Source organism: Pteropus medius, unplaced genomic scaffold, assembly GCF_902729225.1.
Source record: "Pteropus medius unplaced genomic scaffold, Ma_sr-lr_union100, whole genome shotgun sequence".
In the NCBI taxonomy this organism is placed as follows: domain Eukaryota; kingdom Metazoa; phylum Chordata; class Mammalia; order Chiroptera; family Pteropodidae; genus Pteropus; species Pteropus medius.
This window is the reverse complement of record NW_024342469.1, coordinates 5786477-5798688: the sequence shown is the minus strand read 5'-3', so window position 1 is coordinate 5798688 and position 12212 is coordinate 5786477. Positions and strand designations below refer to the sequence as shown.

General features: G+C 55.8%; 1 protein-coding gene across 6 annotated transcripts; it reads right to left on the bottom strand.

Moving 5' to 3' along the window:
* Positions 1–824: 824 nt before the first annotated feature.
* Positions 825–12212, bottom strand: POLR3H (RNA polymerase III subunit H). 6 transcript variants are annotated; one of them, XM_039863349.1, is made up of 7 exons: positions 12100–12212; positions 11698–11828; positions 9304–9400; positions 4509–4595; positions 3928–3952; positions 2348–2554; positions 825–1354 (listed from the first exon to the last, which is right to left on the bottom strand). In XM_039863349.1, exons 2-7 carry the CDS (start codon positions 11806–11808, stop codon positions 904–906), a joined length of 978 nt encoding a protein of 325 aa, XP_039719283.1. In that variant the 5' UTR covers positions 11809–11828; positions 12100–12212; the 3' UTR covers positions 825–903. The 6 variants fall into 6 exon arrangements, with proteins under 6 accessions (XP_039719283.1, XP_039719282.1, XP_039719279.1 ...); XM_039863348.1 differs by having other exon boundaries at positions 838–1354; positions 3928–3991; positions 12138–12166; XM_039863345.1 differs by having other exon boundaries at positions 840–1354; positions 3928–3991.

Genomic DNA, 12212 nt, shown 5'->3' with positions numbered 1-12212 from the left:
CCCGTGTGTGCGTGGTGGTGTCTGTGCTGTTACCAACTCCAGGGTTCAGAGTGGTCTTTGTACCAGAGTTGGTGGAGGCCCTCGATGATACCACCACAGCTGGACCCTCACTGCAGCAAAGGAGACGTGAGCTGGCAGACTTCGCCGCCTTCTCCGCCCCCTCTCCCCGCCCTGACCCACCTCTGCCTGCAGGGCAGTGTCTCCTACCTCCCTCCCCCAGTCCAGTAGCTTTCCTGGTGGGCCAGGCAGCCAGGCGCTGGGCCCAAGATGGAGCCTCCCAGAAGGAAGGCCTCTCCTTCCCCTGGGTATTGATTCAGTCCTCCAAACACAGGTGGACACAACCACCATCTTCCACACAGGCGACCCTGTCCAAGGTCACAGCTAGTCCATGGTGCTCACTGTCCCCTGCCCCTCAGCACGAGGCAGCAGCAGGCACCGTCCCACAGCTGCTCCTCCTGGAGCCGTTATCGACTGGCACTACCTGCACCACGCTCTGGTGCCATGTGAGCCACAAAGGCCAGGGCAGGGGCCTTTCACCAGGACAAGACTTACTGTAAAACCAGTCTGTCCTGGCAGAAGTGGGTGAAGGGGCAGGAGGAACCCGGCAAAGCCATTGTGCTGCATAAACTGGGGTGCGCGCCCTCGTGCATCAGACCCACAGGATTGTTCCCGGTGTGGCCAAGGTCTGAGAGTGACACCTAGCCCCAGGCTTCCTACTGGTGGGGTGGGGTGACAGAGTTGGTCCCCAGCCCTCGCCTTGGGCCAGCAAAGCCCACAGCCTCCACCTTCTGCAGGTTGGTGGGAAGGAAGGTGCGTGTCCCTTAGTGGTCAGACTCTTCTCAGCAACTGGCAGCTTCTGGGGCCCAAGGCAGCGACCACAGGCCAGCCTCGCTCCGCGTCACTTTATGGAGCCGCCAAGCTCAACCGGCTCAAAGCCCGGTCTGAGGCAGCCTGGATCATGCAGTCCCCAAGTCCTGCCGTCTGTGGTGGGGCCGTCTCCGCGAGTGAGGTGGGGAGAGGAAGGACATGCCGTCCCAGGTGCGGCAAGTTAGTGACCTGATGGCCATTGAGACAGTGGTTCCCCAACTGATGCCGCCATTGTTTATTAAATACAGTCTTTGTTGTCACTGAGAGCAGGACTTTGGGAAGAGGACCAAGGCCAGGGGGGTGGGGGAGGAGACAAGCTGGCAGGGCACTCTCGGCCCCTGCCCTCCTGCTCCCCTGAGCACAGGCTGTCGTCATGGCACCCCCTGGAGGGCTGGGGTGCGGTCTGCGGATCAGGCCACTGTCAAGCCCAGGGCTAGCTGCTGGTCCACCAGGAAAGAAGGCCCAGGCCCGGCTCACTGATGGATCCCTGCCAAGGGGAGAGGGGACAGGAAGGTACATTTTATCTACCTTCAGGGCTTGAGCCAACTTGGACAGGAGGCAAAAGGAGCCCTTTGTGCTGGGCAGCCAGCAGGCCCAGCGCTCCCAGCTGATACACACAAGCACACGGCCAAACTCCCCTCTGCTGCCCCAGCTGCTGAGGCCTGGGAAGTGCCGGTTTACAGAGGGCACGGCCCCTGGCCCCAAGGCCTCAGCAGGGTCAGAGACTCTTGCTCACCCCTGGGCCTGTCCAAACACATCTTTGCTGTCACTGAGAGCAGACCAGTCCTGAGCGTGCCCTCTCGAGCCACCTGTGGTCTCATCCTGCCAGAAAATCCTAGTGACCCTGAGCCCCAGCTGCCAAATGCATGCAGAGGAGATGCCCTGGGCCACCTGGGTTTCTGTGTAAGACACTGCTGCCCCCAAAGTGAGCAACCTGGGGCCCATATAACACCAGAAGGCCCCTGAAGCCCCACTTTTGATATGTCACTGAGTTATGAGGGTAAAAGACAAAAGGAATCCAACTCAGATCTGGGCTGGTCGCAGCTTCTCTGCCAGCTCAGGCCCATGCTGGCTCTGGCAGCAGCCCTCGGGGTCACTCCCTGAAGCCTCACCCTTGCCCTTGGGGCTCTCACCCGCCCCCAGCCCCCTCCTTGGTTTCTTTCTCCCTAGGCCCGTTTCCAGTGGCCTTGCCATCCAGCTTGGGCTGTTCTCTTTCGGGCTGGGGTGTGACTCACCCACTCTCCCAATAGCCGTGGCAGCTTTATCACCTTGCCACGGGGATCACTGCCCCAGCCTAGAGAAACAGGATCCCCAGGGGGAAGCGACTGCCCAAGACCCCACGAGGACCCGCACCCTGACCTGCTGGAAGAGTGGGGGGTCTAGGAGCAGAACCCAAGTCATCACGCAATCCCCGCCACCCGGCAGCCACAGTCTCGGCCACCACCACAGTCTCGGGGGTTTATGCTGCACATCAGATCACCTCACCACAAGCGTGTACGGAGCCTCCTTCTTTGGAAGCTCCTCACTGGAAGCGGTGGCCTCGGCGGAGCTGGGCCCGCTGGGGGACGTGTCCACGAAGCTCTCGTCCACCACCCGGAAGCGGATCTCCTCGCCGGTATCCATGTACAGGTCGTGGGCTCCCTCCTCCGTCTCGTACTCCCACACCCACACCTGCTCTGCCTCGTCACTGGGTGGGGCCAGGTCAAGGCAACAACTAGGCAATGGGGAACTTCTGAGGGTTGGGGGTTCCTCCCACAGCATCCCCCCCGCAGGAAAATCCAATACCACATTGAGATCATTTTGGATGGAAAGCAGGTCCAGCACCATGTGCAAGAAGTAAGGTTGGGCCAAGTCTGGGCCCTCCGGGAGCAGGACCTCTCGGGTGCCAGGACCCAGGCTGGGACCACGGGGGCCCTGGACAGGCAGTCACAGGCTTCCTCAGGTCATCAAAGCAGGAAGAAGCCTCGAGAGCAGAGCATGAGTTCACCTCAAGGTGGCCTCTTGCTGCCTGGGGTTCCCTCCCTGCTAGGTCTGACAGTCCTCTCAGAGGCTGATGCCAGATGCAGACAGCAGCTGCACCACCCACCTGCTGTGCTTTGGGGCCAGGCCCAACCTCCCCAACACCTCAGGGTCCCCATCTGTAAAAAAAGGGACTGTAGCAGGGCCCACACTCACAGGGCTATGCTGGGGAGGCAATAAATGGCACCTACAGACCCACGGCTGGCCCCCAGTGTTAGTGACGGCTGTTCTGTGCTCTGCACGGTGTGACTCCACATCCGCTTCCACCCATAGTGGAAGACTTTCCCAGTTTTCAAGAGGACAGTAGGAGGGTGGGGAGTCATGTGCCTGAGAGGCCACAGCTGGCGAGAGGAGAAGCCAAGCTGGGCCAGGTTTTCTGACCAGTTCTGGAATCACACACAGACCCTGTCCCCAGCCCTGCACAGGCCCATCCAGAGCTGTCTGCTGAACCAGCGAGGGCAGCCCTGGGGTCCCTACGGAGCCCACAGTGGGAGCCACTCTCTGGCAGCAGCCCCGGCATGCATCCTGCTTCTCCTCTGTGCCAGGTCCTGTGCTGGGCGCCGTGGGCCGTCAAGATGCACAGAAACAGACAACTGCAGTGCAGCAGGCCAAGGGTGGGGACAGGGACAACGGGGGAGACGGGCAGAGCGAAACAAGCCAGCCCAGGACCCTCACTTTCAAGTGCTAGGGAGGAGAGAAGGTGAGCCAGTCAGGGCCAGGCTCTCGAGGGAAGCGATCTCTGAGGTGATTCCTGCAGGGACAACCTAAGCCTAGTGAACCGGCAGTGAACGGTACCCTGCCTACAACGTACGAACTGCAAATCAGGCCCGACAGCCTGGAGAGAGGCCCGGGCACACGGACACCATGGTCAGCGTGGGAAGCACGGGCAGGTCGGTGCTTCTAGAACACAAGTGCAGGCTGGAGAGCGGGCAGAGACCAGCAGCATCAGTTCGCCGGGCCCAGGGCCACCCTGAAGAGTGAGGACTGTCCCTCGGAGAGCCCCGAGTTCCTCTGAGAGTCACTTTAACCTTGGGAGGATACAACTTGGCTGGCTGCTGCAGGGACTCTGGAGGGATGAGAATGTCATCAAAGAAGCCTAGAGAAACTAGAGAAAACAGAAAAGTGATAGCATGGGACAGGGACTCACGGTGGACGGTTAAGCCGAGAAGGGTCTGGATACTCAAGAGGCAAACCCCTTACCACGTGCTACCCATGGGGCAGCTGTCATCATGGAAAACTGAGTCCCTTTCCCACCTCGGAGCCCCAAGCCTCTATGCCACTCACACAGTCTGAGCGGCCACCAAAACCTGAGGTGGACACTGCGCACAACATGGACCAGTGGGTGCTAAGGACCCTGGGTCACCGCCACCAGCTCCTGAGGTCCTGAGGTATGGCCTCATGGTGAAGCCTCACGGCTGCTGAGGTCGCTGTCACACGAACGCGAGAGGGGGTTGAGTATTCCCCTCACGCACAGGCTTCTCTGGCACCACGTGAAGATGCTGCCTCTACCTCTGACCCTTCCCGACCACGGGCCGGCACAGCAGCTACAGGGAGGAGGGCTGGCCTGGCCGCCGCCCCCACCATGCTCCCAGGCCTCGTCCGAGGAGTCAGGGCCCCGTTACCGTGCACTCCCTCCGGGCTGCAGCCTTTGATCTTTCCAATCAGAATCTCGTCGAGGAACGGGTGGAACACCACATAGCGGAAGTGGACTGCAGGGGAGACAGCACGTCAGGGACGGTGGCGCAGGAGGAACGGGCGCTTCGACCAGGGCGGCGTGCTTTCCAGCGCCAGCCCGTACTCGCCAACACACGGACCTGGAGGCCCTGTGGCTGTTCCGGGAGCCAGCCTGGCAGTCCCTGCAGAGTCCCCATGTGGGCCCAGACCCGGAAGCCGAGTTGGAGGGACCCTCACCTTGTCCCCTGAGAGGCCACAGGTTGGCCCCATAAGAGGCCAGCAGCAGTAGCCCTGGAACTGAGGGCTGGGGCCCAAATCTGTCAGATAAGACACCTGAGCCCAGATTCTAGGCCACTGACGACTCCAAAGTCGACCAACCTTCCTCCAGGCTCTCTCCTTTAAATTCTAAAAAGGGCAGAAGGTTTGGAAATGAGTTCCCCGGCTCCCACTGATTGAAGTTTGCCCCAGGCCTAGCTCTGACCTGGAACGGAATGCTAAAAATTCCCCGAAATTAAGGAGGCAGAGCTGATAACCTAACGAAAACGGCTGTGGGTTTGCGGGCCCTGCCCTAGGGGGCCCCCATTACTGGACCCCAATGAAAATGTCAGGTGAGGCTGGTGCCCACATCACAGACTCTGACGCCAGGGCCTAGCAGAATCCATCACCAATGCACTCGTGCCCCTTGCTTAAACCCTGAAGGGGCGTCCATCACTGGCCTGAACACCGCCAGGGCTGCAGAGTAACTATGAGGCTGCCCCCTGCCGGTCACAAGTGACTATCACTATCACAATCTACCTGTGTCAGTTGTCACAGAGACTGCGTAACCCACTCAGCCACACAGCTGTTCTGCCCCATTCAGCCACAGAGAGATGCCGAGTCACTCTGAACAGGGCTACAGGGTTGAATCTGCCTTCCTTAGACAGGTTTAATCCCCAAACACAGGCTTCTGCCACGCACACCCTCAGCTACATGGTCTGCCAGCCTCACTCCAAGGACAGCAAGGCCCACGTGGCCCGTGGCTCCCTGCCAAGCTGCCACCACATGGCTCCACTGGGCAGGAAGGTGTAGGGAAAGAAGAGGGGGCAGCTAGTGTCCCTTCCCTCTCTGTGACGAGACAAACACGAGACATCTGAGCCATCATGATGACAGATCCTCATGCTGACCTTGTAGAGAGCAGATGAGGGCGGCCAGGGGTCACTTACCCATAAGATAGAAAAACCCTATCACCCATATGACACAGCATCGGTTCAGTTTAATAAATCCCCATGGAGCCGCTACCAGGTCTGTGCCAGGCCTACTTTAGGCACTGGCCTTATGGGGACAGGACAACATGATCCTTTGCCCGCGGAGCTCCTGTCTGAACCACATCCAAAAGCACACAGAAAGCAACTTAGGTCACCATCGGCAGATGACTGGATGACCACACTGCGGTCTATCCGTGCAAGGGAGCATTATTCAACCTCAAAAAAGAGAAGTAGTGACACACTGCCACACGGATGAGCCTCGGGGACATCATGGTACATGAAAAAAGCCAGACACACAAGGCCACACACATACTCTATGAGTCCATCTCTACCAAATGTCCAGAACAGGCAAATCCAGAGACAGACAGTAGATGAGTGGCTGCCAGGGGCTGGGAAAGGGGAGACTGGAGAGTGATTGCTGATGGGTATGGGGTTTCTTTGCGGGGTGATGAGAATGTTCTGGAATTAGACAGGGGTGATAGTTGTACAGTTCTGTGAATATACTAAAAGCTACTGAACTATAAGCTTTCAAAGGGTGAATTTTATGGTATGTGTATTACATCTCAATTAAAAAACAAAAGGCCGCAGACCAGCTGGAGGGCCAGCCAGGACAGGGCTGAGTTGGGGGCCACCCTCCCAAGAGCCCCACCTGAAGTTCTGGGGATGTTTGGCCTGCAGATGGGAAGCCAGGAAAGTCAACGGGGTGGTGTGAAGGACAGTGAGAAAGGGGAAGTCCTGCCCTTGTTGTTGCCTGAGTAAAATTTGTCCCGGGAGAAATAGAGATGTGCCTCGGGACGTACTGAGTTTCCACAAAGGGCAGATGCGACATGATTCCACTTATATGAGGTACCCAGGAGTCAAATTCTTAGAGGCAGAGAGCAGAGTGGAGGCTGCCAGGGGCCAGGGGAGCGGGACATCAGGAGTTGCTGTTTAGAGAGTACAGTTTTCTGTTTGGGGTGATGAAAAGGTTCTGGAGATGGATGGTGATGGCTGCACAATACAAATGTGCTTAGTGCCACTGTACTGTATACTTAAAAGAGATTAAAATGATAACATTTATGTTATATATATATTTTATCACAACTTAAAAAAAAAAAAGAACAAAGCAAAGGGCAGGCATGGAGACAGGCTGCCCTGGAGCTCAGAGCAAGGCCCCCATCTGGCCTGGGCGGGAGCAGCAGGGCAGGTCAAGCGGGGTCTCCCAGGGGCAGCCAGGTCCCGCTGGCGGCGAGGAGGGCATGGAGCACACGGGGCTCGTGCCAGGTGGCAAGAGATAAAGCTGACCAATTGGGACTAGTGCCACAAAATCACAAAGGCCTAAATCTTGTGAGCGCTTACCATGTGCCAAAGGCCGCACTTGGTTTTTCTCGCGTACTCCTCACACTCGTTTTATGAGGTAGGTGCTATTATCATTATACTCTTTTTCCAGATGTGGAAACCGAGGCTTAGAGAAGTAGAGGAATCTGACTTGGGCAGAGGTAGAAGGAGAAGGAGAAGAAACAATCGGCCAACGAAAAATCTTCAAAGTGAAGCTGGAACCAAGGTCCTGGGCCCTCCGTCAGCACACCCAAGGCCACAGCCCTGGTTGGGGGGGGTGGGGGCCTGGGCTGCTGGTCAGCCTTGAAGCGGGGCGACTGATCCCCATCACGGATTAGCAACTCACCCTGCATGGTGCTCACTGGGCCATGAGAAGTTTTACAGCTGCCCCATTTCATAGAGAGGTGGAGTCACCTGCCCAAGGTCCCCTCCCAGTGCGGGGGGCCAGAGCCAGAATTCAAATCTAGGTCCATGTGAAGGGTCTAACCCATACCTCATACCTCATTCCCAAGCAAATGGGGGACCCAGGTGAACAGGGGGCAGTAATGAAAATCAAGTAAAATCTTATACCAAGTGGCGGAAACAACCAAATGAATGGACAGAATTTCTTTCATTTCAACTTTTTTCTCCAAGTTTTTCTTGACTTTCTGGTGCCTCTTATTTCTTGTCTTCCTGGACACCCAAGGCCCCAGTCCGAGGGCAGAGACTGAGCTCGTCTTGACAGCACCCTTCTCTGTAGACAGAGGCCCTGGTGGCACTGTCTTATTTTTCTGCTAATGAAGCTTCTCCTAGTCCTTACAAACAGCCTGTTCCTTAGGGCTCGCTGCTGAGAATGACAGCATCCATGCGAGCTAATTAAGTCTCTGGGTCCCTGGACATGGGACGCCAGGCAGCCTCCTGGCACGTTCTGGAATGCTCAGACATCTCTGTGCCTGTGCCGAGGCTGTGACCCCACGTGAGCATCACCCGGTTCCCAGTTTAAACCCTCTGCGGGCCCCACCTCAGTCGGTCTGAGACAGACATGGCAAGTCTCGTACCTACATTCTGACTAGTCCCTGAACCACCCAAATGGCCCCCATGCCATCTGCTTCTGATTTGGCTGGGTCCGGGCATGAGCGTGAAGAATGCCCCACTCCCTCCAAGATCTCTTCTCAAGGTGACCCTCCCTCTACCACTCCCTCCCTCACACCCTCCGGGTCTGGTAGCTAAATCCTGGGTGCACACCCTTTAGCAAAGTGATGACAGCTCCTCCTTCAAGAGGTGGAGCCTATTTCTCCATCCCCTGCCACTGCCTTCAGCCATGTGACATTCTTTGGCCCATGGGATATAAGCAGGGGTTCCTGCTGCCCAGTCTAGCCTGCTGAAAGGTGAGAACCGCACTGAGCTGAGATGAGCCATGCCAGCTGAGGCCCCCACCCAGCCACTAACCAGTCTGCCAACCACCAGACATGTGAGGCTACCCTACACCATCTAGCCCTGGCCAAGCCGGCCCAGAAGAAGCCACCTGGCTGATGCACAGAATCGGGAGAAATAATTCAAGTCAATGAGCACTGAGTACTCGCAATGTACCAAGGTCCTGTCCTAAGAGTTCTACGCATATTATTAATTTAGTAATCCTTACCACAGTCCTGTAATATGAAAAATACTGTTAACTGCGTTCTACACGGAAGGACACAAGGCACAGGGAGATCACATATTCTGCTCAGGACACACAACAAACATGTGGCAGAGTTGGGATTGGAACCCAGAGGCCACACTTTCAACCACTATTGTCCTAGTATTCCTCAGAGTCCCTCCCCCTCAACCAGCCTCTGCTCTCCACTCTTAAGCCAGCAACAATCTCTCCAACTGTCTTTGCCTATCTGGCCCGTCTCCCCGCACCAAAATGAGCGACCGAGGGCTGGGCAAAGAGCAGAAATCAGGAGCAGACGATGTCAAAGGGGACACACAGAGCCACAACCACAGAGCTGGAGACGCCTTCGGAATCACCTTGTCCGCCTCCTGTTTCTTATAGGTGAGGAAGGAAACTGGGGCCCAGAGAGGGGAAGATCCTGCCCATCATCACCCGGGCAGTTGCTGGCAGAGTCAGGACTAGGCCCTGGGACTCCCAACCTCCAGACCAGGACTCCCACCACTGACAAGTGAGCCCCTGAAATCCAGTGATGCAGGACAGTGCACCCACCTTTGGTGTGCGATGCACCGTCTCCTGGGAACACGTAGGCATCCTCAAGCTTGGTGATGTCGAACAGACAGATGCAGAGTCCCACGTTGTACACGACCTGTGTGCATACATGCGTACACACACACACGGTGACCCCGAGGCCCAGCTCCCAGGAAGTCTCTCTTGAGACCCTCACCACCTTAGAGCAGGTATGATCGCCCGTGTTTTACAGCTGGAAATGAGTTGGGGCACTGCTTAAAGTAACCACAAGTAAGGAACCTTGGAAGAATGTGGGGCTATGGAAAGAATATGGCCTTTGGTGACAAGGCAGATCCAGGTTACAATGCCAGCTCCAGCACCTATTGCATGACCTCCAACATCACCTTTCTGAGCCTCTGTTTCCCCATCTGCAAAAATGGACATATCGCTGCGGGATTGTTAAATAAAGAGAGAAAATGGATGGGAAACTCCTATCCCAGTGCCTGGCTCACATGCTAGAAATAATAATAATCAAGGATCACTATTACTACTAGTAGCATTCAGCGTAGGGGAATCCCTGGTTAAACCTACACTTTCCAAGGTCCCCAGTCCATATGAGAGCTCAGTGAGCATCAGAACCACAGCTAATCTCTATTCTGCTCAAAAAGTCTTAGACACACAGATATGGCCACAGGGACTGAGGCTGGTAAGGTGACACATGGCCAAGTCCCCAAGACTGGGCAGAGAACAGGCAGAGTACATCCCACACCCCATTCCCACCCCATGGCGCTGCAAACAACTAGCTGCTTGCTTGGTGTCTGCTAATCTGTCACGAGCATCATCACCTCCCAATTACAGACCTTGCAGAACTGTTCAGGGATTAGCAAGAAGCACAGAGAACTTAAGAGTCCTGGCCAGACCTCACTGCAATGAGGCAAAGTCCAGCAAAAGCTCTATGCCCTTGGCTAGACCATGGATCTCCCTGTGCAGCCTCCTCTCAAATGACTCAATGATTCAATACAGAAAGACTTGTCTAAACAGGTCACTGAAGGACCCAAGCCACAAAGGGACTACATTCCTTTCTTGGACTTTGCACATCCCTCTCTGTGTTCACTTTGTCCCCACACATACCCCCTAGACTTCTACCTCACAAAGTAACCAGAAACCATCTACCAAGGACTCCATGAGTTCTTCCCACCACCACCAGCTCCCCGGGTCTGCACACCCCCTTCTTTGACCTCAGCTTCTATGGAAGGGAACTATCTCCTGTGTAAAGGCAGCCAATCTTTCTCTGCTGGCTCCTTCCCATCTATCACCTCCTGCAGTTCTAACAGATGAAAACAATACCCCATGAAGTCTTTCCTGCAGGCCCTATGGCTAGTCCCCTAGCCACCTTTCCACATTGCCCAAGCCACACCAGCTTCCTCCATGCCACGAAGGTACAATATTCCCTCCTGCCTCAGGTCCTTTGTGCATACTGTTTCATCTGCCTGCACAGCTCTTTTCCCTGCCCAGCCCCTCCCACCACAAAAAAACTAATTACCTCGTTAGCTCCTCCTCACCATCTCAGCTCGAGTTCCAGTGCCATCTCCCTAACAAAGCCACTTGTCTCTCTCATTGTAGGTGAAGTTCCTTCTTCCACAGGCTTGTGAATGCCTGTCCTTCACAGCCTTCACCTCGACTTGTCATCACACTCGACTGTGGGATCCTCTCGTTCACATTTGCTTTTCCCACCACACTACAGGTCAGAACCTTGTCTGTTTCATTCATTCAATCAACAGATAATTATGGAACATCTACTCTGTGCCAGGCTCTGGCTAAATATGGGAGATACCATGGGGAAGAAGACAAAAGTCCCTGCCCTCATGGAGAAGGAAAAAGAAAACCAGGAACCCAGTAAACAAATAAGAAAATAGTGTGGTAAGTGCTCTTAGCAAGAGAAAGAGTTACTAAGGAGAGTTACTGCAGAAAATGTCGTGGGAAGGCCTCTGGTGAGCTGGCATTAGGGCTGCAGGCCTGGCACACAGAAGGTGCACATTTTATTTTTTTGTAGGAACGAATGGCTAAATCTCCTAACCGTCCATCTTCACAAAAACAATGTGTGGTTGCACAACAATTATTATTCCCATTTTACAAATGGGAAGAGACCCAGAGGGGGTAAATGACTTGTCCAAGATTGCAAAGTAATTTGGAAGTGTGGAATCTAGGACTTGGCAGTTACAAGGACCTTTTTCAAACCCAGTTTCTTTTTATTCCTTCCAACATCTTTGTAGGGTAAAATAACCATGTACAGGTGAGGAAACCCAGTTCTGAGATAAGCTACCTGCCCAAGGCCAAGACTTGGCATGACCAAGACCAGACTTGCAGCATGCGAGGGGACGGGGCGCTGGGCCCTGCGCTGCCAACACTTCCCAGCAACCCCGCGGGCCCAAGTACCTTGTTGGCCAACTTCTTGTTCAGCTCCTCGGCAATGGAGTCGTTGAGCTTCCTCTCAAACTGCCACGGGGGGGTCCTTACGGTGTCAACCATCTCCACCAAGACGAACATCCTGGCCTGCGCCGGGGGCTCTGGGAACCGGACGGTCAGTCACGCATCGGGGCCTGGAGCGGTGGGGATCCCCAAACTCCCTCCATCCTGTCCCAATCGCTGAGCCCCACCCCTCTCATCACCAGGCTGGCAATGGGGCTGCGCGGTAGGGCCTGGGGTGCCCCGTGAGGAGCATGCTCCGCTACTGCGAAGGGGGAATACTGAGGCTCAGCGGGAAGGGAATCTCAGACCAGATGAAAATGAACGCGCCCGCGCCGCACAGCCCTGCTCCGCCCTCCACGCGCCACGCACCTCGCTCCGCGTACCGCCCCCACGGACCCCGCACGCACAGGCATCCGGCGGTCGCAGGACTTTAGGCGAGATTCCGAATCCCGTCGCTTCCGGAGAACCGACCAATAAGAAGC